Raw genomic sequence first — 24,962 nt, 5'->3', positions numbered from 1 at the left:
GGGTGGTATATACTGGCGTGAAGAATTCACAAAATGATTTTCTCGGGGCATTGTAAAGTGAGACAGCGTCTGGTGGACCATTTTATTGTTATTTGAGATTGAGAATTTAATCCTAAACCAACACAGAGCATTTTCAAACATTTAAATATTTTCCCCGCGCTGCCTCGTGATTTTATCTCACCATCACAGACACATCCACTCTCCACACACCCGCGCCCACCCACCTCATCCCGCGTGGATGTTCCTTGCCCCGTGTGTCTGGTGGAAATTTTTCTCACGGTGGCTGGTGAAGCTCTCGAGGGTGGGCTAGGTCGGAATGGTGTGCCGGGGAGGCACCAGGGGATCCGTGTCAGGACTCTGATCTTGCGCACCAGCGCCCTGGCCAGACAACGTCGCTTGTGTAATTGAGACATGGGGTGGTGTCGTGAGCGAGAGTTCCATTCAGTAGGACAGTGAGGACCGTTGAGTGTGGAAGGATTTTTTGTGTTCGTTTTTACGTGAAAGGGGGTTGATTTGCCTTCTTCTTTTTGGTGGGCTCCCATATAATACAAGAAGATCCCCTTTTTTCACCATTCAGCCATCTCCGCGCGTTTTCGTCGCACATGAAGGAAACTTATGTAACAATCAATAAGTCTGCAAAAGCGAGTCACAAAATTCCGTGTGGTGCACCCTTTGTGAGTTGTCCACGGAAGAGGCTGAGGGTGTGTTTTTTTGTTGCGAAGAAAGTGCGATAAACCATTTGCGTGCTTTTGCCCCCGAAGAAAGGGAAATAATAAAAGCGAACCTTTTTCTATATATACAAAATATATATACTTGTATTACATTCTTCATATAACATTCTTCTGCCAGAGTACTTCCCGCAGTGAAGTTTTGACCAAGAAAACGTGAGTGCGTGTCTCATAAAAATTATAAAAATATATTATTTAATTTTCTCTTAAAAGAAATACGCCCTTATTTTTTTTTCATTGAAAAAAATCATGATTAAATTTAAGTTTTAAAAGAAAGGATTTATTATAATGCAGTTTCATTGTATTCTTTTGAGATCAATTGCGAGCGCATAGAGAAAGAGAGAGAGCTAAAAATGAGAAAGATAGGGGTTAATGTGAGATTTGTGGCGATTGAGGGCAAGAAAGAAAGATACAAGAAATCTCAATTAACTATCCGAACACAAACCATTTAATTCACTCGGTAGGAGAGAAAAGCTCAAAAGCACCCCGAGAGAATACCCTTCTCCATTTGGTGGCTTTCTATGAATTTTTAGGGAGACTCCATTGACACGATAAGAGCGCAGAGCAGGGTGTGGGTCATAAAGAAAATACCACCCCCTGAGGGCAGTGTTGTTAATGTACACGTAATTAATCATTTTGTAAACATTCAGCGATAACACAGGCACAATATACAAGGAAAATATATATATATATATGTGGGACAGGGTATCGGATAAAGAATTTGCAATGGGTTTTTTATGTGTCAGACTGAAATTGACCATGTGAATAATTTCACTCATTTTGCTTCATTCGAGCATTAATCCGAGATAAAGAATAATTTTTGACATAGTCTCTCCGTTTTTTTTTATTATTCGCTCTTAATTCGATTTTGAGAGTTGAAGAATTTTTTTGAGAATGACCATAATTTGAATCTTTTGTACACGATTTTGAGTTAATCTTCTGAGATTCTAAGATTATAAAAAGCCTGTTTTTAATTAAAATAAGAATTGAAAGAAAATTAAATTCTTCAAATAAAATTTAAACTTTTCATTCAGTTTATATTTTACATTAAAAAAACATAAAATTCAAAGTAATATTTCTTTAATCTTTAAATCAAATTCACAAACCAGAGAGGAATAGTTCTTGTTTAATAGGTTTAGTTATTTATAAAGATCTTAAGTTCTCTAGTTTTTATTGGATACTTCTTCCCCTCTAGTCCAATTTACCCTCTTTGACAGTGATTTTAGTCCTTTTAATTTTTTTAAAAAAATTATAAATTACTTAAATGGAATTTCAGCAACTTTAGAATTTACTTAGAGTCTGGAAAATTTACAAAAGTATTGTCAAGTTTATTTGTTAAATTTTTAAAGAAGAATTTATTCCATAAAGAACATTTTTCTACTTTTTTTGTAATAGAATACAAAATGCTTATACATTTGGATTGATTAAATTCCCCATCATTTCATTCCATTTTTACGTCCTCACTTTTCCACCGCTTAGAATTAAATTTAATCACGCACATTATTTACCGCGTAATGTAATTTAGCAGCCCTGCTCTGCTTTAGCTACACAGAGGTGGAGACGAGGAAGAGCCACATAAAATCTATTACAGTCCCTGAAATAATTACTTTTGCGAAAAAGTGTATATAATTAATTTTTGGAAGGGAAAAAGCTTTTCCATTGCAAGTATTTTGAACTTTTAATTAAACAGCCGTTGAAGCAATTTGAGTAACTAGCAACGATAAGTGTTTGCAGTGATTCTTACTGAATTTTTTTGCTCTCTTTCTCCTAACTTTCATACGGTCTTTGGCACAAAGAAAGATTGAGGAAGACGAAGAAAGTCGTTGTGAAATTTGAGAGAGGAAAAAAAAACGGACGAAGGCGCTAAAATACATTGCTGAGATGTTCTCAATGTGCTCGAAAGCTCTTCCAAATACACCAACAATTAGGACGAAAGTTGATAGGACGGAAGTAACCACCAATTATGATAATAATAAAGAGCAATACGGTGAGTAATAATTTTCAATTTTAACACTTACTCCCTCTATAAGGGGATGCTTTTCCCATGCTCGGAGAGAGTTTATTGAGGACAGAGGCAGGAAAAAAAGGTCCTGTAATTTCCTCCGCACTAGGGAAAGTTTTCATCTCACCCACCCAACCACCCACAAAGTTTTTTTTCCCAACTTGCGCTTCCTCCTTCGAGACACTTTTCATCTGGCTTTTGCCAAGAGAACTCGCACCACCAGATGAAGTGTCCTCTTTTCCTCATTCAATCCCTTATGCACATAGATGACTATATAAACACACCCCAAGTGGCAGTGGAAAATCCAGAAAATGCTCCTGCGCATCCTGCTGAATGCACTCATCTCGCCATCCTCGTGTGTATGTGTATGGGCGTTGTGGAGGAAAAAGGGAAATGCACGCAAACATCAGAGATTTCCCAGACGCGCGACACTGCTGGGGGAATCATATGGGGTCTGTTCTAGAGACCGAAGTTAGTCGAGTTGAAGTCGCGACTAGTGACTAGTTGATGGATTTTCTTGAGTCGTCGTCGTTGATCAATTTTGTCGACTAGTCGTAAGTCGTCGTAGTCGATCTCAAGTCGACTCAAAGTCGACTAGTGCTCAAAAAATAATAATAATTTGATCATTTTTAGTTTTTTAATTTATGAAAAACCTCAAAATTTCTTATGATTTAAAAATACAATTTACCTCTAAAAAAACTTTTTTATAATAAGTTAATTTTAAGCGCAAAGTGCACTTTGAAGAGAAAATATTTTTTTTTCTTTTCAACTTATTTTATAAAAAGTTAATGCCAAACGCGTAACAGTTGACGAAGAAACAATCTCTTAAAATCCTTTTCTAACAAAGAAACGTTACAACTTCTGTAAAATATTTGAACTGGAGTTTCACTCTAAATGTGTTAAAATAATATTTAATTGAGCGCTAGTTATTCAAGGTAGTTAGAAATACAGCAATCAAAATTCAATATTATTTTAATTATTTTTAGTACAACTCCGATTCTTTATAATTAACACAAGTTCATCTTTTTAAAGTAAATGTTTCGCAATACAATTAGACTGATTTCTGCAATCTTAAGAAATTCAAGGTGAAATTCACTAAAAGTAAATCTGTCATAAAAAACTCAATTCAAACTCAAAAATCTTTTTTTGTACCTAAAAACCTTGCGACTGACTTAAAAAAAAACCTAAATCTTACGTAAAAATGCTGACCTTAAAAATTCAATCCTATGTAGCTTATGAAACTAATAATTTTGATTAAAAACTAAAATAATACTGACTTTAAAAACTTAAACCTGACTCAGGGAATTTCACCCTAATTAATGGATTTTTAGTCAATTTTCATAATTCAGCTTTTTGGCCAGTTTAATTCTAGCTATGTATGTAAAGACCTTACTATGGGTAAAGGGGTAATACCTTTAAGGATTAACCCCTTATGAATAATAAGGAATCCAGTGGGTGGAACAAAGAAATAAAAATTAACTAGCCAGAATTGGACATTTTCACAAACAAGGTGTATAGCGAAAACGTCCCATTGGTCCTTGGTTCTTAAGGGGTTAAATAACTCTGGGTAAAATGCACTACTCAGTCGGGCTTAAAAATTTAAATCGGTTTTTGAGTCGGTTTTAAGGTTTTAAGTCAGGTCTTATTATAACCAGGATTTTGTCTGCCGACAAAATCCAGAATATCTTATTATAACCAGGATTTTGTCTGCCGACAAAATCCAGAATATCTTAATATAACCAGGATTTTGTCTGCCGACAAAATCCAGAATATCTTAATATAACCTGGATTTTGTCTGCCGACAAAATCCAGAATATCTTATTATAACCAGGATTTTGTCTGCCGACAAAATCCAGAATATCTTATTATAACCAGGATTTTGTCTGCCGACAAAATCCAGAATATCTTAATATAACCAGGATTTTGTCTGCCGACAAAATCCAGAATATCTTAATATAACCTGGATTTTGTCTGCCGACAAAATCCAGAATATCTTATTATAACCAGAATTTTGTCTGCCGACAAAATCCAGAATATCTTATTATAACCTGGATTTTGTCTGCCGACAAAATCCAGAATATCTTAATATAACCTGGATTTTGTCTGCCGACAAAATCCAGAATATCTTATTATAACCAGGATTTTGTCTGCCGACAAAATCCAGAATATCTTATTATAACCAGGATTTTGTCTGCCGACAAAATCCAGAATATCTTAATATAACCAGGATTTTGTCTGCCGACAAAATCCAGAATATCTTATTATTTTTATTCTTTTTTTTTAATTATGCGAAATTTGATTGTTTCATCGAATAACTCTTCCCATACAAAATTTGGTACTCCTTAATTTGGCTAAAAGCATATTAAATAAATATTATGATCATACTCATTCTTTCAGAAATATATTTTTTATTAAAAGCTTCCTTATGAGCTTCATTGTAACTCTCTTCGGAGTTTTGTGCAAATTTAAGAAAAACCTATTTCTAGAGCTTTCAGAGCTTCATTATGCCATTCTCTAGGGTAAAAAAAATAGAATCCAAAAAAAGCTCCTGAACATTCCAAAAAAAATGTGATAAAAAAAAAACAAATTAAACATTTAAATTAATTGAAAATTCTTAATACTGCCTCAAAAGTATTGAATTTTTCGCAAAATAAGAAAATTCTTGCCGTGAAATGAGCTCAATAGACCTCTTGATACACTCAAAGAAGTATATATTGACTACTTTAGAACACAAAAATAATGTTTAAAATGAAACTGATGGCCCCTACAACATATCAAAATTTCAGCCCTCTAGCTATAATAGCGGCTGAGATATAGCGAAAACAAAATTTTGAGGTTATTCAAAATGGCGGACGGGGGGGTGGGGGGGTGGATTTGACCTCATAATTGGATGTCTTCCGGTCGATATTTAAACTTTGCCGTTTACCGCAAGTCTCTATCTATCACCGTTCTCTTGCAATTTAGCGTTAGGTTCCGGCCGGCCGGACGGACGGACGGACGGAAAATTTTTTTTTGGCGCATACGTTTTTTGGAATGTGGGGACCCTAATTCGTGCTCATCCCAAGTTTGAGCCCGATCTGACGACTTTCGATTTTGCTCGGTACACAAAAGCTGTGTCTGAAAGAAACACAGCTAAAATATTTAATTATAAACTTTATGCTCTGTATAAAAAATTTTGTGTAATTTTCCTCTATAAGTCGACTAAGTCGTTGAGTCGTCGTCGACTTATGCTCGACTGACTAACTCGACTTAGTCGTCGAAGTCGATGCAAACTTTGCATCAAGTCGTCGTCGACGAAAAGTCCATCGACTTCGGTCTCTAGTCTGTTCCATATAGAGGGGAATGAGGGGGTGAGCATACTAATCGAAATTCAGGTCAGGAGGACATTGAATTGAATTTCGTGCACTTTCGCTCCCATCCCTCCCATCCTCCTTATGGATATATGCTTGCTTCACTGCCCACGCAAATTTATCCAACTCTCCGCATCTCTCAACCTCCTCCCCACCCACAACAGATCGCTGACAATGATTGTGGAAAATCAATTGCTCAAATATCTTTGTGTTTTCTTTTTCATCCTCTCATACCCATTGCCTGGGCATGAAATTCACTTAAGTGAAAAGTGAGTCGATTTCCCAGGCTGTTCCCTCTCTCTTTTTCACGCTTCTCTTTTTTTTTGGCAATTTTCAAGCGAGAATTCCAAGAAGAACATCGATCGAGTGGGACACTGTCACACGGGGAATTATTTAGAATAAATCGGTTCATTAATCAAATATTTTGATTCTATACAACAAAATTGTAAACACTTTGAAAAGACGAAATTCTTAGGAAGAGGAATGTTGATACTGTAATAACAATATTAATTGCAAATTGAATTAAAGATATCATTTTTCGTAATCTTTATTTATTTTGTGAATTTTTTTAACCTTTAAAAATTTAAGATTGGCGTTTTTGCATTAAAGTAAATATTTCAATTTACGTACAGTGAAACACTCTTTTTCCAAACTTGATTTTCATGTTAAAAAAAACAGCATAAAGCTTTTATGAGATTCTAAATTAAATTTCCTTAAAATTCAAGATTACCTTTCATACAAAAATATACAATTTTTTTTACCAGAAAATTTTCCGTCTGCTATATTATATGAGAGATAAGCTATATATATGCTGCTTAATTCTTCTAAAGAAAATGAAATTGAAAGCTGTCTTTTTTGTAAATTCATGTTATTTCCCTGAAATAAAGATATTAAAAATGCAATTTCTATATAATGAAGTTAAGCATGGGAATTTCTGGGGGAATTTTCTTGGAATTCTCTTGAGTTTACAAACACATCGTTATACATGGAAAAACCTCTTAGGCATGGGTCTCTGAGGTGGATAGGTGAGAAGATGGAAAAAGCTCAAAGAGGATGGGTAGTGAAAATTAAAATATTTCAGAGAACCAAAGCTCTCAGGGTGGAAGGATATTATTGATGTAGAAAATCAAGGAGAATTTCAAAGAAGTGTGTGTATAATACATACATTTTTGGTCCTGACCCAAAGAACAAAGGTACCTTATGAGAGAGCAAGAAAATTATAATTTTGCCCAAGAGGGAAAAAAATTCTTGAAACCTGAAATACAATAGGGAATACAAAAAGATGAAATGAAATATTTGTGTAAACACTACAATTTTGCTGTGCTTTAATGTTTTCGGAGAATTTCTTCAAGAGATTGGTTCGACTTTTTCCTGAGGGAGAAAATTTTTCCTTTTTTTATTAAGTTGGATTGAAAAAGAACAAATAAGAAGGGGTGAAATACGTAAAAGAAATTTAAAGTACTCTATTCAATACAACGCAGTTTAAACATACAATGGAGCTTGAGGGAGATTTAGTCCCATAAGAAGAAGCACAAGATGGAAAAACCAGGCATAGGTCTTTTAAGGCAATTTATAAGTGAACTGTGAAAATTAAGACACATCGAGCAATAAATGGTATTCTGAATTTTAGTTTATCTGAATAAACTCAAAAACTATTTCTCATTTCGCAGGAATATGCGATTGCTTGTCAGAGCTTTCAATTCTCATTTTACATCAGAGAAAATGTAATGAATTGAAGCTAATTAAGTATTTTTATGTCAATGATTTTATGAAGATTCTACGTTGATATATTGATATCCATGAATTCCTATTGAATTAAAAATCCACATGAAATTCAATCTATGTGATTATGCAGTCTATACCAACTATAGGCATTATCAGAATAAAATTTTAATGAGATTTCAGAATTTCTACTATACCCAGCCATTGTGAAGGTCATAAAAGAGATATGAAGTTAAAATTGGTGGAAATTAGCAATACTGTTCAATAATTTTTTTTCTATCTTCACAATAAGAAAAAGAAAAATGTTGCTGGAAACATTTTTATCTCGGTGAACCCACTCATTCAACTAATGGAAAACAGTGTTGGGGAAATTGATCAATGTGGAAAATTCAGCGAGAAAATTTACAACATATACTATACACACAGGGATGGCAGAGAAGAGATTAAAATTTCAAGAGACAATTCTGACACAATTTCACACCTGAAAGCTCCAACGGCATATTAGTCAGAAAGAGCTTAATAGGAGAAATCCAATTAATAATGAGTTATGATGGTGCTTTCTGACCCCGAAGCTGTCACTTTTGGAAAGGCATTAAAATGCATTTTTTTTAATATAACAGCTAATTGCATTTTTCTCTATATATCCCCTTCTCCCTTTGACCCCAAATGCAGCTTCGACCGCGGGGAAACAAATAAAAGGTGGATATTTGCTGAGATACAAGAGTGAGTCAATTTTTTGCATGCATATATTTCCGTATCCCCCACACCCATAGCCACCACATTGCACTCCACCCTCCAAAGCGATTCCATTTGAATTTTGCATTGAAAATTGTGTATAAAATTCTTTCTAGGACAATTGCTGTGGAATCGATGGGAGGAAGAGTGGGTGGTACTCTATGATGATTCAACAATGGCCTGGTTCACTGTACGTTGCATAGATCCCCCATTTCCCTATAAATCCATTTATTTACATTACCCACAACGCACATGTACATAAGTTCAAATAGCAGCAATATTTTATGGTGGATTTCAGCATATGGAATTTTCCTCATACGTGGCAATTTTCCAAAAAAAAAAACTTTTACCCTATTACTAGTATCGCGGGACGCTTACGTATACAAACGAAATTTCAAGAAATACTAAATTTTTAAATATTTATCATTAGATTTTGATTTATATCGCATCAGCTAATTTTAATTTAATTTAAAATTTAAGTTTAAAATTCTTTTTAAAAACCAATATTAAGTTTTCGTTAAGCTTTTAGTTTTTTTCTTTATAATTCAAGTAGAATGTTCATGATATTATTTCAGAACTTTTAGAGTGCAGAATCTTTCAAGTTTCTAGAACGAAAAATCTATTAACAATTAATACTTGCATTGAAATATTCTTTCATTTTCCATTTAATAGTATTCCATTTAATTGAAAAAAAAACTTTTAATATAGTTTCTAATAAAATTGAGTACCGTGAAGAAGTGAGAAAAATTCCATGGGATGGGATCCCAATGAAGTGCTAAATGCAATTTAAAATAGTTTCGCGCGTGGGGGTGGAAATTGAAAATGGACTTCTAATTGACTTTTCTGGATTTATATGACTGCCAAAGGAGCCAGGACGGTCCTCGCCTGCGGGTAAAATTCTTGTGAAGGAAGCCCCGGAAATGCTCGCCATTGCCCACTGGACAGGACAAATACCGAGAAGACCGCCACTACCCAGCAACTGTACTGTTTCGCAACTAATTGCACTTGGATCGCGACGCAAAAAGTCGAAAGTTTATTGGATGTTGGCAAAATCGGAAGAGGAAGTTGGGTGAGTTACCCTCTTTGATTACTTTAAAAGAAAGAAGTTGCAAATTGAGAATTCTTACTCTCCCTCTGTTTGCTAAATAAGCGCTTTGTTCAACATTTTCTTTGAAATTTCAATTTAATTGAAGAACAACAAGAGCAAATAGATAAACAATTTAAATACAGCATAGCAATTTTTTATCTACTCAATTCTTGGTTGAATAGAACCGAAGTTATTCCAAAGTTTAAATCTTTTCTTTTACAATTTTTCTTACACTCTTTGATAATTTTTTCTTTACCAAACTTTAAAGTATGGAAAAAACGTTTTTTTTTAATGTAAATAAAAACCCTCTCTTATCAAGCTTTGAAAGCTTTTGATTAGTGATCTAATATGTAAATGCTACCAAGATAAAAGTCCTTTAATTTTTATTAAATATTATCTTGATTTTTATTGAGGCGGAGAAATTCTTTTTCTATTCCTATCTAATCATTTCCTTACTGTTCACTTCAATTAACGGAAATCTTTTTCGCCTGCTTTCTTATTCTCCCTTTTCCTTCTCTGTCAAACTTATTAATAAATCGAGACTTTCCATTCAATGGCAGGGAGCATTTTAAAAGCTTTCGCTGAGAATGAAAAATTGCTCCTCATTCCAATTCCAAACCACTTTTCGATATACACACGTAATACTTTTAATCCCATTAATAAAACTCTTTTCACAAATTTTACTCTTCTTCCATTTTCTTGCGGCACTCTACATATTGGTTCAGTGAATGGATTTCTGCAATTTCGAAAACGGTTTGTAAACTTTATTTACTTTCTAAGACTTTTTTTTTCAATTTGAAGCTGCAGAAAAGAAACGAAAATGTGCGATATTTTTTCAAGTAAAAAAAACATCCTTTCAAGATTTCAAGCTTGAAAACATTTACGTCACGCCATAGCTCTATTTCAGTGTATATAAATTCATAATCAGTTGGGAACGTTTTGTGTGCTCAGAGTATTCACTTGCAAAAGGAAAGTGCTTGAATTTCAATAAGAAAGTTGCACCAAAGTGTGAATTTAAGACGAAGAGATTTCAATATCATTTCATTTTATCCCCCCAAGTTTTATCCCCTTCGCACGATTCAACATGAATTCAAGAAGTGATCTGGAATTTCAGACCGAGAATTCAGAGCACCAGAATTCCCCAAGTGTGGGAGTTATGTATATGAAATGCAACTTCAGCGGAATATTAAGCAGAAATTCCTTTCATTTCTGCTTGAAAATGCATGAAAGGACATTCATGCATTGCAAGTCAATTTTGTCATACTATATACCTAACATTGACCTGACCATGTCTTTTGAAATATTATTGAAATTTTAGCACATGATGTGATCTTTCAGGCTTCCAAACATGACCTATGAGAAATTCTCCAAAAAATGTATTTGTTAAGAAAAATTTAAATATATTTTGTAAAGGGTCTTGTTGGAAAAATGGAACAACTTCAAACAGAAAGAAAAAAATATCTTGGCTTCTGGTAAATCAATTCAGTAAAATAAAGAAAAAGATTCTTTTCTTGCAAATTAAAATAAAATTTTAAATTCAAAACAATAATTTTTATGGGATATTTTATTATTTAAAAGTTTAAAATATAAACAAAAATTTCTTCAACACCTTATTTCGAATTTTTTTCATGTGTTTAACTTTACTCTAACTAAATCCGATTTTTCAGTGTAGATTTACTACATTTTGATTTTATTTTATTACACGATAAATCAATAAATTTCGAAAGGGTTAAATTATTATAGATAGATTGAATGAACATCAATTACACAGAATAGTATAGAGGTAGTGAAAAATATTTAACCACCATAATTAATTAAAAATTAAATAACTTTGAATTCTATATAGGGCTTCGTATTTTTTCTGAGAATTCTATAACACAAAAATCCGCAAAAATCAACATTACGAATATTACAATAACAACATTTAATAATGTATAATTTTATTCGGAAAACTGAAACGCATTTAAATCAGTCCACGTTATAATCTTCTATTCAGATGATTGCATCATATAACCATAGCTATATATGTATGTACTATGTTTGTACATTAATTTACATTATTTTCTCATACATATAACCTAATAATCCATTTTTTAGGAACAAAGATTTTTGAATTGACCAAATTGACACAACAATTTTGGCACATCGTAATGAAATATCAGATTGTTTACCCTTTTGATCAAAAGCTTCGATTTCCTTTCACTTTCAGAAGGTGAAATTTCGCTTCACAAACAAAAATCTACCATCGCTTACACCCACACATCTGGGTCAGGTGGAATTTTTACAATCTCATTTGTTGAAAGAATTTTTTTAGGAATTGGACAAAAAATTCAAGTTTAGAAATTTTTAATTTTTAACTTAAATTACTGGGTTGAATTCTTCAGGATATTAACAGGTCTCTCCTGGTCCCTATTTCATAACTTTGTTTTTAATTCTTCCTGACATGGAAGCAAGAAGTATGCGGTAGCCCAACAAACAAAATAGGTTCTATAGTATTCTCACTGAATACTTCAAGTAAAATTTATAAAACCATGAATTTCCTAGAGAACGCTTATAGATAGCTCATATAAGTCTCTCAGACCATTATGAGCCAATCTGGCGCACTAATAAGGGCCTACAAGAGTTCTCTAGGTTTATCCTATAACAGTCTTATAACTATCTACAATAAATATTATAAGAAAATGAAATACTTATTAGTGCCGTCTTGTAATACACTATGAGAAACTTATAGCACTGCTTATAGGAACGTTATAAAACTTACGAAAAAATTCGTAAAAATTTTAAAAAAGATTTTTAATTATTATTTTTTTTTCCAATTTTCTATTTTCTATATTATTTTGATTTTTTTTATACATATTTCGTATTTATATATCAAATTATTTTGTGATTATATTATATGATTAATTTATATGTATAATTGATGAACATATGTCTTGGATAACTTCCTCTGCATTCCGGGAACATATCTGAAAGAGTTGAGAATACACACATATCTTGCCAGGCAAATGTGTGAATTTCGTATTTAACAAAACTCCTTAGAATTTATTTCTACCGAAGTATACGGGATATTTGGTACACTTTTATACTCGTAGAACATTATGGGAACTCTTTAGAACCTTCTGAGAATTGAATTCTTATAACGATCTAGTTAGCTTCTCAAAAATGCTCTCTATTAAAATTTCGCATCTCCCTTGAGAAAGTATTGTACGTACGCGACAAATTTACTTTTTCATGTGAAAAATTGCCTTTCTCAGCTACCATACTTTTGCATGGTAGAGGCGATATGTCAATGCTAATTAAATACGAGAAAAAATATTTTCTTTTTTTTTTTCTTTGAAAAATCAACTAGATGATGTATTGTTGCGCATATGTATTAGATCGATTAGATCTCAAAAAATAATTTATATTTAGCAATGAAAATATAACTTTAATAATAATTTTTCATTAAGGGAGAAAGAGGTTTCATAAAAATCCTATAAGCAGTTCTATAAAATTCTTATTGCATGCTATAAGCATTCTTTTAAGTATATTTATCTTATAATACCCCATTATGAAACATATTTTCTTGTAGATTATTGGTTCTATATGGATAGGCTGTAGGCTTTTATAAGAAGACATTATTGGAATTATTTTCCTGAGAACAAAAGACTCATATCGAAGTCCTATAGAGAACTACAATCATGGCTTATAAGAGCAAAATTCTAGTAGAACATATAGCCTATTTAATCCCTTTATAAGACAAAAAGTTCTGTGTTACACCATTATAACACCTTTTTAGAACTTTTAGTCTTTTAAGCCAAATGAAATGTTTGTTGGGAGGTTATAGTAAATATTTTGTAGAAATTTTCAGCATAGATAGAATTCTCATCGTAAAATAGTTTCCTTTAGTTAGTTTCATCATCGCACACCTTTCAGCATTATACCCATTTACCTGGCAATTCATCGTTAAAATTAAATTAAAATTCTCTCTCTCTCTTGGAGCAATACGGAAAATATGGGCAAGGAAGATGGAGCTTTACAATTGAAAGTTCATTTGAGGAAGGTCGCTTTTGAAATTGAATTAGCAGCATCTTAAGATGTGGAAAATGAATGCGTTTCGAAAATTTCTCATTTCGGTGATACGCGAATGAGGTGATTCTATTAATTTTGCTGAGAATTAATTCATCAAATTGATTACATTTTATGCAAATACCATTCAGTGTGAATTCATTCACATCCCCTCCGCAACAAATGGAGCTCCACTCACGTCTACGTAAAGAAAAAAGTTTGTGTGTGGAAAAAGTTTCAGCGCCAGGATTTGAATTTCATTTATGCCGAAATTATTTGCATTTTTTCATGCGGTGGCGTCTCAATGAAATTCTACGCATTTTGTGTCTCTCTTCTGTTGCTTTTTTTCTGTCTATTTCTAATTTTAAATGTATTGACTAATTCAATGAGCTGTTAATTCCATTTTTTTCTCAATTTCATTCTCATCTCATCGATTCCCATTTGCGCAGCTTCCGCCTCCGCCGCAAATTGAATTAATTGTTGATAAACCCAACCTAATAGGCGTCCTAAGGCGTCCACTCGTGCGAATTAGACGTAAGTTCCGTGCAAGACATTGTGTGCATCACCGCAGCCACTAATTATGAGCTTTTGTGCACACATAATTCTCTCATTGTAATTGCAGCTGCAACAAGTTCAGAGATATTTGCGAGGAAGACAATGAATGAGGGTGGTGTGCGTAATCCAGCACTAAGCAACGATGCAGCCGTAGCTATCCTGAAGAAAGGAAGTGGAAATCAGAATGATTCATCTTCACGTGGATCGTTGGCATGTGTTCTGCCATGGGGACACGGCTGGGGTTGGTCAACACTCCCCAATGGGGTTTGGAGTGGAGGTAAAAAAAATGTTGATTTAAGTTGCAAATATTCTAGATTATTAAAATCATAAAAATGTATACTTTAGAACCATAATTTATGTTCAATAGCATAAATTATGGAAAAAAAATACTCAACATGAAGAGCTTCAGTTATTTTGTCACATTTGGAATAATTAAAAATATTTTCCAATATTCAACGTATTGAGATACATTATGTAGTTCAACAAGATTTTTTTTATGTAATTTTTATCTAAAATTATTCAATATTAATTTTTTGTCAACTCTGGTACAGCAAAGCTCAGTTGCTAAACAAACCACACAAATCGATACAAAAATCCCTCCACAACCCTTAACTATGTCTCACAGTCTCTTCTGTTTTTTTTTTATTATCCCCCTTTTGCCTCAAACATTTCTTCTACACCACCACCACTGTTGTGTGTGTCCACCCACAGAACTCACATGGTCACAATGTGAGGACTCCTTCACACTCCACGCTCTCCCCACGAATCACTGCACGAATTATGTGGACACTTCCGTTGCTGGCATCTATCACACGGACATGGAGACGGGGATAGATTTTCATTCGACAGGCGTAGAGGAGATGGGCGTCGAGGATTTCGACTACACCATGGATTGTGGAGATTTTCTCTTCTAAATCCACCAGGCTCGTCCCGAAAATGGGATTTAAAGGTACATACAATATATTCCCATATATACACACAAGAAGCGTATTATACTAGCCAAATGTTAGATCACCAGTGAGAAAGCGCATTATTCTCCCCTCTACTATAAATGAATCACCCTCCGTAGATCAATCGTCTCATGTTAGATTTTAATCAAGGATGAGCAAGATGGAGTACTTGGTAGGACATTTATTGACAAAATGTGTGTGTATAACATTGTAGAGCAATTTTAAATGGAGCAGTTAGAGCCCTTTTTCAATCTTCCATGTAGACTCTGCATCCCCACGTGGATATGCGAGTCTTTTCGAAAAGAGAATTTATTTTCAAGAAAAAAAAAGAAATTTTAAAATGAAAGAAACATTTTTTGATGATAGCGACCGAAACGAAAAGTGCGTACATGAGAACATTTTCTTCAAAAGTTTTTTAGAGAGAAAGAAGATACCTTCAAGGTGGTTTAAATCGGACATTTTTCGTGTACCTTTATAGAATAAATGATATATAAGACTTTTTTTTCTAAAGCACAAAAGAATGTCCATTGTGGTCTTCTCATGGAATAAAAATCGCTGGGAAAATGAAGAGTTTGAAAAATATTATGAAGGAAATGTCGCAACCGCCAGAAAATTCATTTATGACTGAAAATTTGTATTGGAATATTTACTTAAAAAAAAATACCTTTACAGTTGTTTTTCTATTTTTATACGCTAACAAAAATATTTTTTAGAGAGAAAACAAAATACATTGACTCACATTAGATGCGAAAAGGGAGATATTTTCAGAACAGTAGCAAATTGCATCCCGGAAACTAAGATTAAAATAATATGGTATGTATAATATACATTTTAGTGCAAAAAAAAGAAGTCAGAAAAAATGAAATAAAAAAAGAGGTTTAGACGTGAAACCCGCCAAAAAATATTCTTCAGTGTAATACCAAGTTTTTGAGCAAATATTAATCCACCTACGATAATGTACAGATTGCTCTATAAATTTTTATATTTTGATTTATTATTTTCCTTATTCGTTTATCTTATTACGAATTTTATATTTTTATTAATTTTCATCTTATTAGTTGGTGTTCCACTTCGTGGCCAACACCAAGTATTGTAATCGTCGGAAAAACCGACCACCTCAGATCGGGCTCAAACTTGGTATGAGCACGTTTCAGACAACCCACATTCCAAAAATGGTGGTGGAAAATTTTTGATCCGGCCGGCCGGCCTGCCGGCCCGGACTCCACATTTTGCCTTATAACTCAAGAGTGGTAACCGATAGAGACTTCCGGTTTGAAGTTTTCTATAGAAATGTGGGTGTAAAATTTCATTTTTTCGCATTTTCAAAATCCAAGATGGCCGCCGTCCGCCATTTTGAACTACTGTCAACCACTTCCCTTATAGCTAGAGGTCTGAAATTTTAGTATGTTGTAGAGCTCAGTGGGACGTTTTCATCAACAATACATACTTGAAAATCGGTCAAGCGGTTTAGCAAATATGGCGGCCTAAAGCAAAAAGTGTTTTTTCAATATATCTCGAAAGCGGCTTGACCGATTTTGACCATCTTGGTATCAAATGAAAGGTATTGCGAAGCCCTATAACTGTCTAGAACATTTCAAGTTTCAAAAACATCCGCAAGAGGCGCTAAATTCAAAAACAAAAATTGCCTAACTTTAAGGGGCTATATCTCCGAACATCTGTTATAGATTTCCTTTAAATTTTGATATGTTGTAGCCTGACTCAATATCCTTCACCAGTCCGAAAATGAAGAAAATCTATGTCGCCGTTTATAAGATATAGCCATTTGAAAAATTCTTAAATTTGAAAAGTTCTGAGAACCATATCTCTTGAACGGCTTGTCCGATTTCGCTCAACTTGGTATCAAATTAAAGGTTTTGCAATTCTCTACAACTTTCTAGAACATTAGAAACCTCAACAACAATTTCTTGAGGACGAAAAATGCGAAAAACTGTTTTAGTAAATCAAAAAGCCGCCATTTTGTGTTCTAGAGGTGACCTTGAAAAGTATCAAAATTTATCCCATATTCTAGCTTATTTTAAGACCTTTCCATAACTAGTCAAGAAATTTCTGTAAGTGTTATAGAACCAGAGATATGACCATTTTTATGCATAAAATTACTGAATTTCACAAAAAAATCAACTTTGCCTACTAATTCTGCCCACCAATCGCATCACAACGCATAAACAAACTTCTACACGTTGTGGGACACCAACTCTTATAACTGGACGCGTTATGATTGACTTTTCTTTAGATTGATATGCCTAAATGTACTCTTTACTAAAAAAGAATTTATATTTTTTATATATTTAGATTCTAATTAAATGCAATAAAAATCCTTTAAATAGCTACAATCAAAGTTTATAAATTTATTGAGTAATCTATTACATACATATATTATGGAAATCATAAATATATTTACTAGCGGAACCCCTTTAGAAAAAAAAGAATACAAATAAAAAAATAAACGTGTAAAAGAATTCGTAATGTTAGATGTATAATTGAAATTAGAAGTAAATAAAGATAGAAACACCGAAACGAATATCGTCGTTAAAAAGCTATAAAAATACGATATTTAAGCGTACTATATAATATACCTTAGTAAGTGTAACTGACGTCGTTCATAATGTCTATATCGAGGTCCTAAAATTTCCTTGTTTAACAAGAAATTTGAGAAAATGTTCTAAAATATGATAAAAAATATATATAAATGTTATCCCAAAGAGACCATTGTTTCAATTCTAACTGATATATTAGTGGGGATCCTCAGAAGAAAATATTTTGAAAAAAAAAATGTATTTTTAGATAAAAATTGTTAACACGGATATCTGTGACGGGACGGAGACACACACTAAATGATATCCATTTGAAAAATATTAAAGCAAAGAGCTACCATTAAAATATATATATATTTAAAACAGAAAATATACGAGATGAGGAATATTTGTGTAGAATGAATTAAAGCTAAAAAAACAAAGATATGCACTTCACAATATTTACTTTTAGATACTAAAAGAGACTAAAGAAAAAGTTTATAGACGAGAATATTATAGCCAACATCAATTTTAAATGTGAAATCGCTGGACGATTTATCAAATGATTATATAGATGTTACCACGAAAAAATAGAGAATTATATATTTAAGAGAAGATATAAAAAAAGAACATGAACAAAAGAGACTCTATCACCTTAAAATTATTTTCTAATTTTGTAATAAGATTACACACAATTACTAAAAGTGACTTAGGGAATAAATTACAATGAGAAAAAATATACTTTGTGGAAAAAAGGAAGAAAAATATTACTATAAAAAATTCATGAAATCCCAAATAAAATCAAGCCCAATGTGTTCACAATTTATCAAAGAATATTTTTTCCTCGTCAAATTAACCAACATACTAGACGAATCATGAAAGACATGAATAGTATTGCCAAAGACACATTTCATATGAATGTGGGATAACTGGTGAAATATTGTTTTAGATGCAAAATCCCCCCAAAAATGTAAATGTAGCAAAAATTGAGAGAAATTCATGTGAGAGTTATAAATAATAAAAAAAAACCACTGCTAGTCCTCCATAAAATTCTAGAAGTAAATATATTCCTTCCAGCCAAACACAATCATTGAAGAAAAAAAAAACATTTTTCAGACCGAAAAGAATTCTCTGCACAAAATATAAAACAGTATGCATAGAAACAAGGGAGATCCTGTACAAAAGAGTGGGTGTACTATCCATTTAGTATAAAAAAATTCACATAATTAGAATACTTATCGAGAACCATCAATATTCTTCCAGTCTAGTCTTCCAGTTCTAAACTCAAATCACTTGTAGAATATATAATTTTATAAGTTATTTTATTTTATTGTTTCAAAGAAAGCTGAATTATTTGTACCGTATCTTTGGCGTTCTTTTTGTTGATAAAGTTAAACTTTGGCTCGAGTTTCTAAATAAGCGAAATTTTGTTCTAAATCAGAACACAGACCATCTGCAACAAAGTCCTTTAGAACAAAGTAGAAAAATGATAATCCACGAAATTTTTGTATTTGTCGATTACATAATATTTCATTTACATTTTACTACTCATTTATAACAATTGGTGGCAGCGGTGGGATCGTGAAGACAAGCTTTAAAGTTTTCGTAGAAAATTTAATTTCTATCTACTCTTTCTCACTAACATTATTTCTTACATAACATGAACTATCTCTACAGAAAAATCTAGTACATTCAAATTTTCACCCTCTAAATTATTTAAACGAAATTTGTAATGCGTAATGCAAATGAAAAATAAGTATATAATTACAAAAAAGGAAATAAAGCTAAATTTTATTTTAAGCTAAATTTAATACTCAATTCTACTCTATAGAATCCATTATTAAAAAAAAGAATCGATGTACACCACAACCCTTGAGTACTTTTCCCTTGCACATTAGGAGATGAAAAATAGCTGAAAGAATGTTGATTGATGAAGGAATTAGAAACAATTTAGCAAAGAAGAAATAACATAAAATGCGGGTCAAAATGTTCACAAAAAAACGTAAGAAAATTAACAATAAATTCTGTGTGTACATGTTTATGACAAAATGGTGATTAGCAAATAAAGATTCTGCAAAAAGCTCAACAAGGCAGTCAATTGTCATCAACGTCTCTTTCCCACGTCCTAACTTTTGGAAGTGTTTTTCCTAGCGATTTCTTCTTTATCGGAAATCATCATAAATGACATTATGAAATATTCTTGGAATTACTTATAGATCCATAAATGGATTCAGAAACTTTTCTTTGCCTTTTATTGACACTTTCGAGAACCATTGTAGGTATGTATAATCTATATAATAAAGAAAGACCTGTTTGTTGGTAATCGTCGTTCCGACTTTTTTATACAAATCCATACCGTTTGTCCGATCGCGATGAAATTTGGTACAGAGGCTCCTTATAACAGGCGGTTTCAGATGGCCGTATTCATTTCCCCCCCAAAGCCCCCCTTCAGGTAGCCCCCATAGAGATTTCATGCAGTTTTTGCAAATTTTTGAATTTGGCGCCTAAAGTATTGTATGAAATTGATTTCTTCTCTTTGCAAATTTTTTTCCGGGATTGATAAGTGGTCATAATCTACCTTTAAACCATCAAAATTTATTTTCTCATTAAAATTTGCGCGAAGCGCAACAAATCCCCGCGAAGCGGGGCGAGGTAAATTGGAGCGAAGCGACAATTTACCTCGTATTTAATAAATAATGAAGTAGAAAATTGAAATCTTTTCTCTTTGTCAATAAAGATGAGTGATTTTGTAATATTCTCTGCACCATCCAATCCTTATAAAGTATTAACTTTCAGTATCAACAAAGTCAAAAAGTTTTTTCCTTACAAGAAAACTCCATCCAACATATATCCATTATTTATACAATTTTTAGTAAAAAGAATTTTTTATCCTTTTGAAAAATACTTCAATGGTTAAATAATTAACAAGGAAAAAGTTTCTGAAAAGAATTTTTCTTTTGAGAAGAATTTTTCAGTGCTGTTGCCTCATCAGGTGAACCCTTTTTTGCTATAGGAAAAATTTCACTCAACAAGCATTATTATTCTTCTACATCATAGTCAGTTTCAATAAAAACCGTATATAACTTTTTTCCCGCCAGCCAGTACGGTGACAATGCCATGAAAGACATTCGGTATTCATAACATAATAATGTAAAAAGCACAATATATGACTGTCAGCCACGCACTCAAGGGTTAAGGAGGCAACATTATATTGGAATATGGGGAATAGGTCTGCACACAGAGGAGCAATAATTTTCCGATCCACCCCGATAATTTCATAACAATATATTATTTGTCCAATACTTTTTTTTCTCTCACTCCTTATTTTTCGAATAATTTATTTTCCAAAACTCTCAATAAAAATGTCTTATAGCATCGCAATTAATCCTCAATTTAAGTGCCTTTCTGTGTATGGGGCTTTTTTTTTCGGACGGCACTGGCGATCTTGAACCCATTACAATGGCTTTATTGGGTAATTGAGTGGCTGATATTCATAATAACTCCATGAATCTCAGAAGTAGTAAATAAGAAAATCAATACTTAATTAAGTGAGTGGATATAAATTCATTTGGAGATTATCAATACAGATTGTTTTATTTTTGAATAATAAATAAGATTTAGGGGGTTGTTTTTGGAATTTTCAGTTTACAAAACAAACCATTTCTACGGGCTTTACAATTAATTAATACAATCATTACAATCTCATTTTCAATAATTTCGTTAATTTTTTATTATATGTTTACTTATAATGTCTTAAAATTAAAAAGAACTTGTAGCAAGGAAATTTGAAAGAAAAACTTTATAAATTTCCCATAGAGTTTCATTACGCTATGTAACACCTGACCCAATTTTGAGTACACCCGCTATGACTTCCCATATATACATGGAATCTAATATAAACTGTCAATAACAAAATACTTAAGAGTGTGAGAAAGACAGGAAAAATATAAATTGCTATATGAGTCACATTGACAATTTCCAGAGACGAGGAAGGAAAGAAAACCCATTAATTCCCATAGCGTTCTCTATGACAACATCGTAGTGCTGTGGACAATTGAGAAGCAATATAATTGACAACTGCGTGAGTTCAAGGATTCACCATAAATGTATGTAGAGAGGAGAAAAAAATGGTAATTCTGCAATTAAATTCAAAAGCAATTTGCGCGCGAGCACTCTTCTTTGGCACTCCTTCGCGAATGAGCTCCAGTGTCCGGAATTACAAGTCTGTTGAGACATATATTCGTTGATTCTATATAAATGCCTCCAAAATATACACACGAATATTGTTGTGAATGTTTGAGGAAAAAGTGAATAAAATACACAGGAGAAATATTTTGCAGTGGTTGTCTGAAAATTTAGAATTTTGATTTGACAAAAAATTGTAAAGCATAAATTTACTTTTCATTTACAGTGTTGAATAAACTTTTATAAAAATGAGGAACATTTAATGTTAAATTTAGTCTGATATAACGTAATTTATATAGGTATACATATTTTTAATTTTAGGATGAGGAGTCTTGAACACAAGGATGTGAATATTCTGTATTCAATTCATTAATAAAATTTCAATATATAAACATATTTACAGCATAAAGAAAATGTGCAAATCGGTAGACATTTTGTGTATGAACATCACCTTCATCAGGTATAAAATTGAATGAAAAGTGCAATCATATCTGAATTGGAGAAAAATTCGAATCAGAGTATTACTTTTTTTTGATATCTAGGGGAGACCGGGGTAAAAATAGTCAATTTGCATAAATCCTTATCTGCAGGATTCCCCAAGGGCAAGAAAATTTCCTCGATAGGTCATTCTTATAGGAAATTTCCTGGCCTACAACTTTGTCTCAGACCACTTTTCTCTATCTCCACGGGAAATATGAGTTTTCGAGCTTTTCCTAAACCCTTCCGCTTCTGACTATTTTTAAACGCGGCGGGTAAATATAGTCACCAGATGGCTAAATAAAGTCGGTCGAATTTTCCGGCATTTCCAATGATTTTCCACCTGAGAGATTGATAGTAGTTGATAGCTAAACTTCTCACCTTTTGATCCGCGACAAGGAATTTCACTTTTATACGCACTAAAACAGAGAATTTTGCGATTTTCTCAAACACTCCATTTTGCACCAAATGAATAGAAAATATGCCAAAAATTTCGATCTCCCATATGATTTACATGGGATGACCCGATCTACCCCAAGGGGTATGTTTTGATTCAAAAAATTGTAGAGAAAAATCATTAAAAGTTATTGAAGAATACACCTTGGCAACATTTTCTGCACTAATCCAGCTAGTGAGAAAAATTATCAGATGGGAAAACTGCTGAAGGAAATGTTCGGAAAACGCGTTTTTCTCAATACGCAAAAGTTTGGGAAATGGGCCAAAAATCTATTTTCATTTTTAACTCCTAAAGTACTGATCGCATAACCTCCAAATTACTGTCAAAAATTATAGGTTGGTAGGGCTTTCCACCAGAATTTTTTCCGATTTTTCCGATTAATAACTTCGGAGAAATTGGCATTTGAAAATTCGAAAATGACTATTTTTACCCCGGTCTCCCCTATATAATAAAGAAAGGTCTGTTTGTTGGTAATCTTCGTGTCTGTACAGCTATACAAATCTACACCGTTTGACCGATCGTGATGAAATTTGGCACAGAGGCTCCTTATAACAGGCGGTTTCGAGTGACCGTATCCATTTTCCCCCCGAAGCCCCCCTTCAGGTAGCCCCCATATAACTCTCATGCAGTTTTTGCGAATTTTTGAATTTGGCGCCGGAAATGTTGTATGAAAATGATTTCTTCTCTTTGCAAATTTTTTTTCTTTTGGAATTGATGGGTGCTCTCCATCTTCTATATAATAATCTATATAATAAAGAAAGGTCTGTTTGTTGGTAATCAGTCGTGTTCGGCTATACAAATCTACACCGTTTGACCGATCGCGATGAAATTTGGCACAGAGGCTCCTTATATCAGGCGGTTTCGAGTGGCCGTATCCATTTTCCCCCCGAAGCCCCCCTTCAGGTAGCCCCCATATAACTCTCATGCAGTTTTTGCGAATTTTTGAATTTGGCGCCGGAAATGTTGTATGAAAATGATTTCTTCTCTTTGCAAATTTTTTTTTTTTTTGAGATTGATGAGAGCTCTCCATCTATATAATAAAGAAAGGTCTGTTTGTTGGTAATCAGTCGTGTTCGGCTATACAAATCTACACCGTTTGACCGATCGTGATGAAATTTGGCACAGAGGCTCCTTATATCAGGCGGTTTCGAGTGGCCGTATCCATTTTCCCCCCAAAGCCCCACTTCAGGTAACCCCCATATAACAGTCATGCAGTTTTTGCGAATTTTTGAATTTGGCGCCGGAAATGTTGTATGAAAATGATTTCTTCCCTTTGAATTTTTTTTTTGAGATTGATGAGTGTGCCCAATCATACTTATAAATCATCACAATTTTTTCTCTCTAAAATTTGCGCGAAGCGCAAAACCCCCCGCGAAGCGGGGCGAGGAAAATTGGAGCGAAGCGACAATTTACCTCGTTTGTCTATATAATAAAGAAAGGTCTCTCTAAAATTTCGTTCCTGTTCATCTATGCATTTCTACACCGTTGGTCCGATCGTGATGAAATTTGGTACAGAGACTCCTGATACCAGGCGGTTTTTACCAACGACATTCATTTTCCCCCCAGAGCCCCCCTTCATATAACCCCCATATAAAATTCATGTTTTTTTGGCTACTTTTTGAAATTGGCGCCATAAATGGTGTGTGAAATTCACTTTTTCCCTTTGAAATATCTGTTGGAGGTTATTGCGTGGCCCATCTTCTATATAATAAAGAAAGGTCTCTCTAAAATTTCGTTCCTGTTCAGCTATGCATTTCTACACCGTTGGTCCGATCGCGATGAAATTTGGTACAGAGACTCCTGATACCAGGCGGTTTTTACCAACGAATACATTTTCTAATAGACTTCTTTCATCTCAATTATTTTTTCTATATAAAATTTGCGCGAAGCGCAACAAATCCCCGCGAAGCGGGGCGAGGTAAATTGGAGCGAAGCGACAATTTACCTCGTATTCTAATAATTAAGTTGTATTGTATAAATTTAATTTTCCAAATTACAATAAAGTACGTTACACTGTGTTCCACACATCTCACTTGGCCCACATTATCTGTTGAGGATGGGTTTGTTAGAAAAAATAAATAGTAGAGACTTGTGCGGCATGGACAACAACAACATTCAACTATATTGGATTGAAGC

At 33.3% G+C, this 24,962-nt stretch overlaps 1 protein-coding gene across 2 annotated transcripts; it reads left to right on the top strand.

Moving 5' to 3' along the window:
- The first annotated feature begins 443 nt into the window (after positions 1 to 443).
- LOC129797665 (uncharacterized) lies at positions 444 to 16,547 on the top strand. 2 transcript variants are annotated; one of them, XM_055840447.1, is made up of 9 exons: positions 444 to 884; positions 2,529 to 2,715; positions 8,475 to 8,525; positions 8,654 to 8,727; positions 9,404 to 9,606; positions 10,350 to 10,377; positions 14,121 to 14,205; positions 14,294 to 14,503; positions 14,938 to 16,547. In XM_055840447.1, exons 2-9 carry the CDS (start codon positions 2,610 to 2,612, stop codon positions 15,138 to 15,140), a joined length of 960 nt encoding a protein of 319 aa, XP_055696422.1. In that variant the 5' UTR covers positions 444 to 884; positions 2,529 to 2,609; the 3' UTR covers positions 15,141 to 16,547. The 2 variants fall into 2 exon arrangements, with proteins under 2 accessions (XP_055696422.1, XP_055696423.1); XM_055840448.1 differs by having other exon boundaries at positions 444 to 888.
- Positions 16,548 to 24,962: the final 8,415 nt, after the last annotated feature.

The sequence above is a fragment of the Lutzomyia longipalpis genome, chromosome 1 (genome assembly GCF_024334085.1).
Source record: "Lutzomyia longipalpis isolate SR_M1_2022 chromosome 1, ASM2433408v1".
Lineage (NCBI taxonomy): Eukaryota > Metazoa > Arthropoda > Insecta > Diptera > Psychodidae > Lutzomyia > Lutzomyia longipalpis.
The sequence above is the reverse complement of the archived record's forward strand: the minus strand, read 5'-3'. Positions and strand labels throughout refer to the sequence as shown.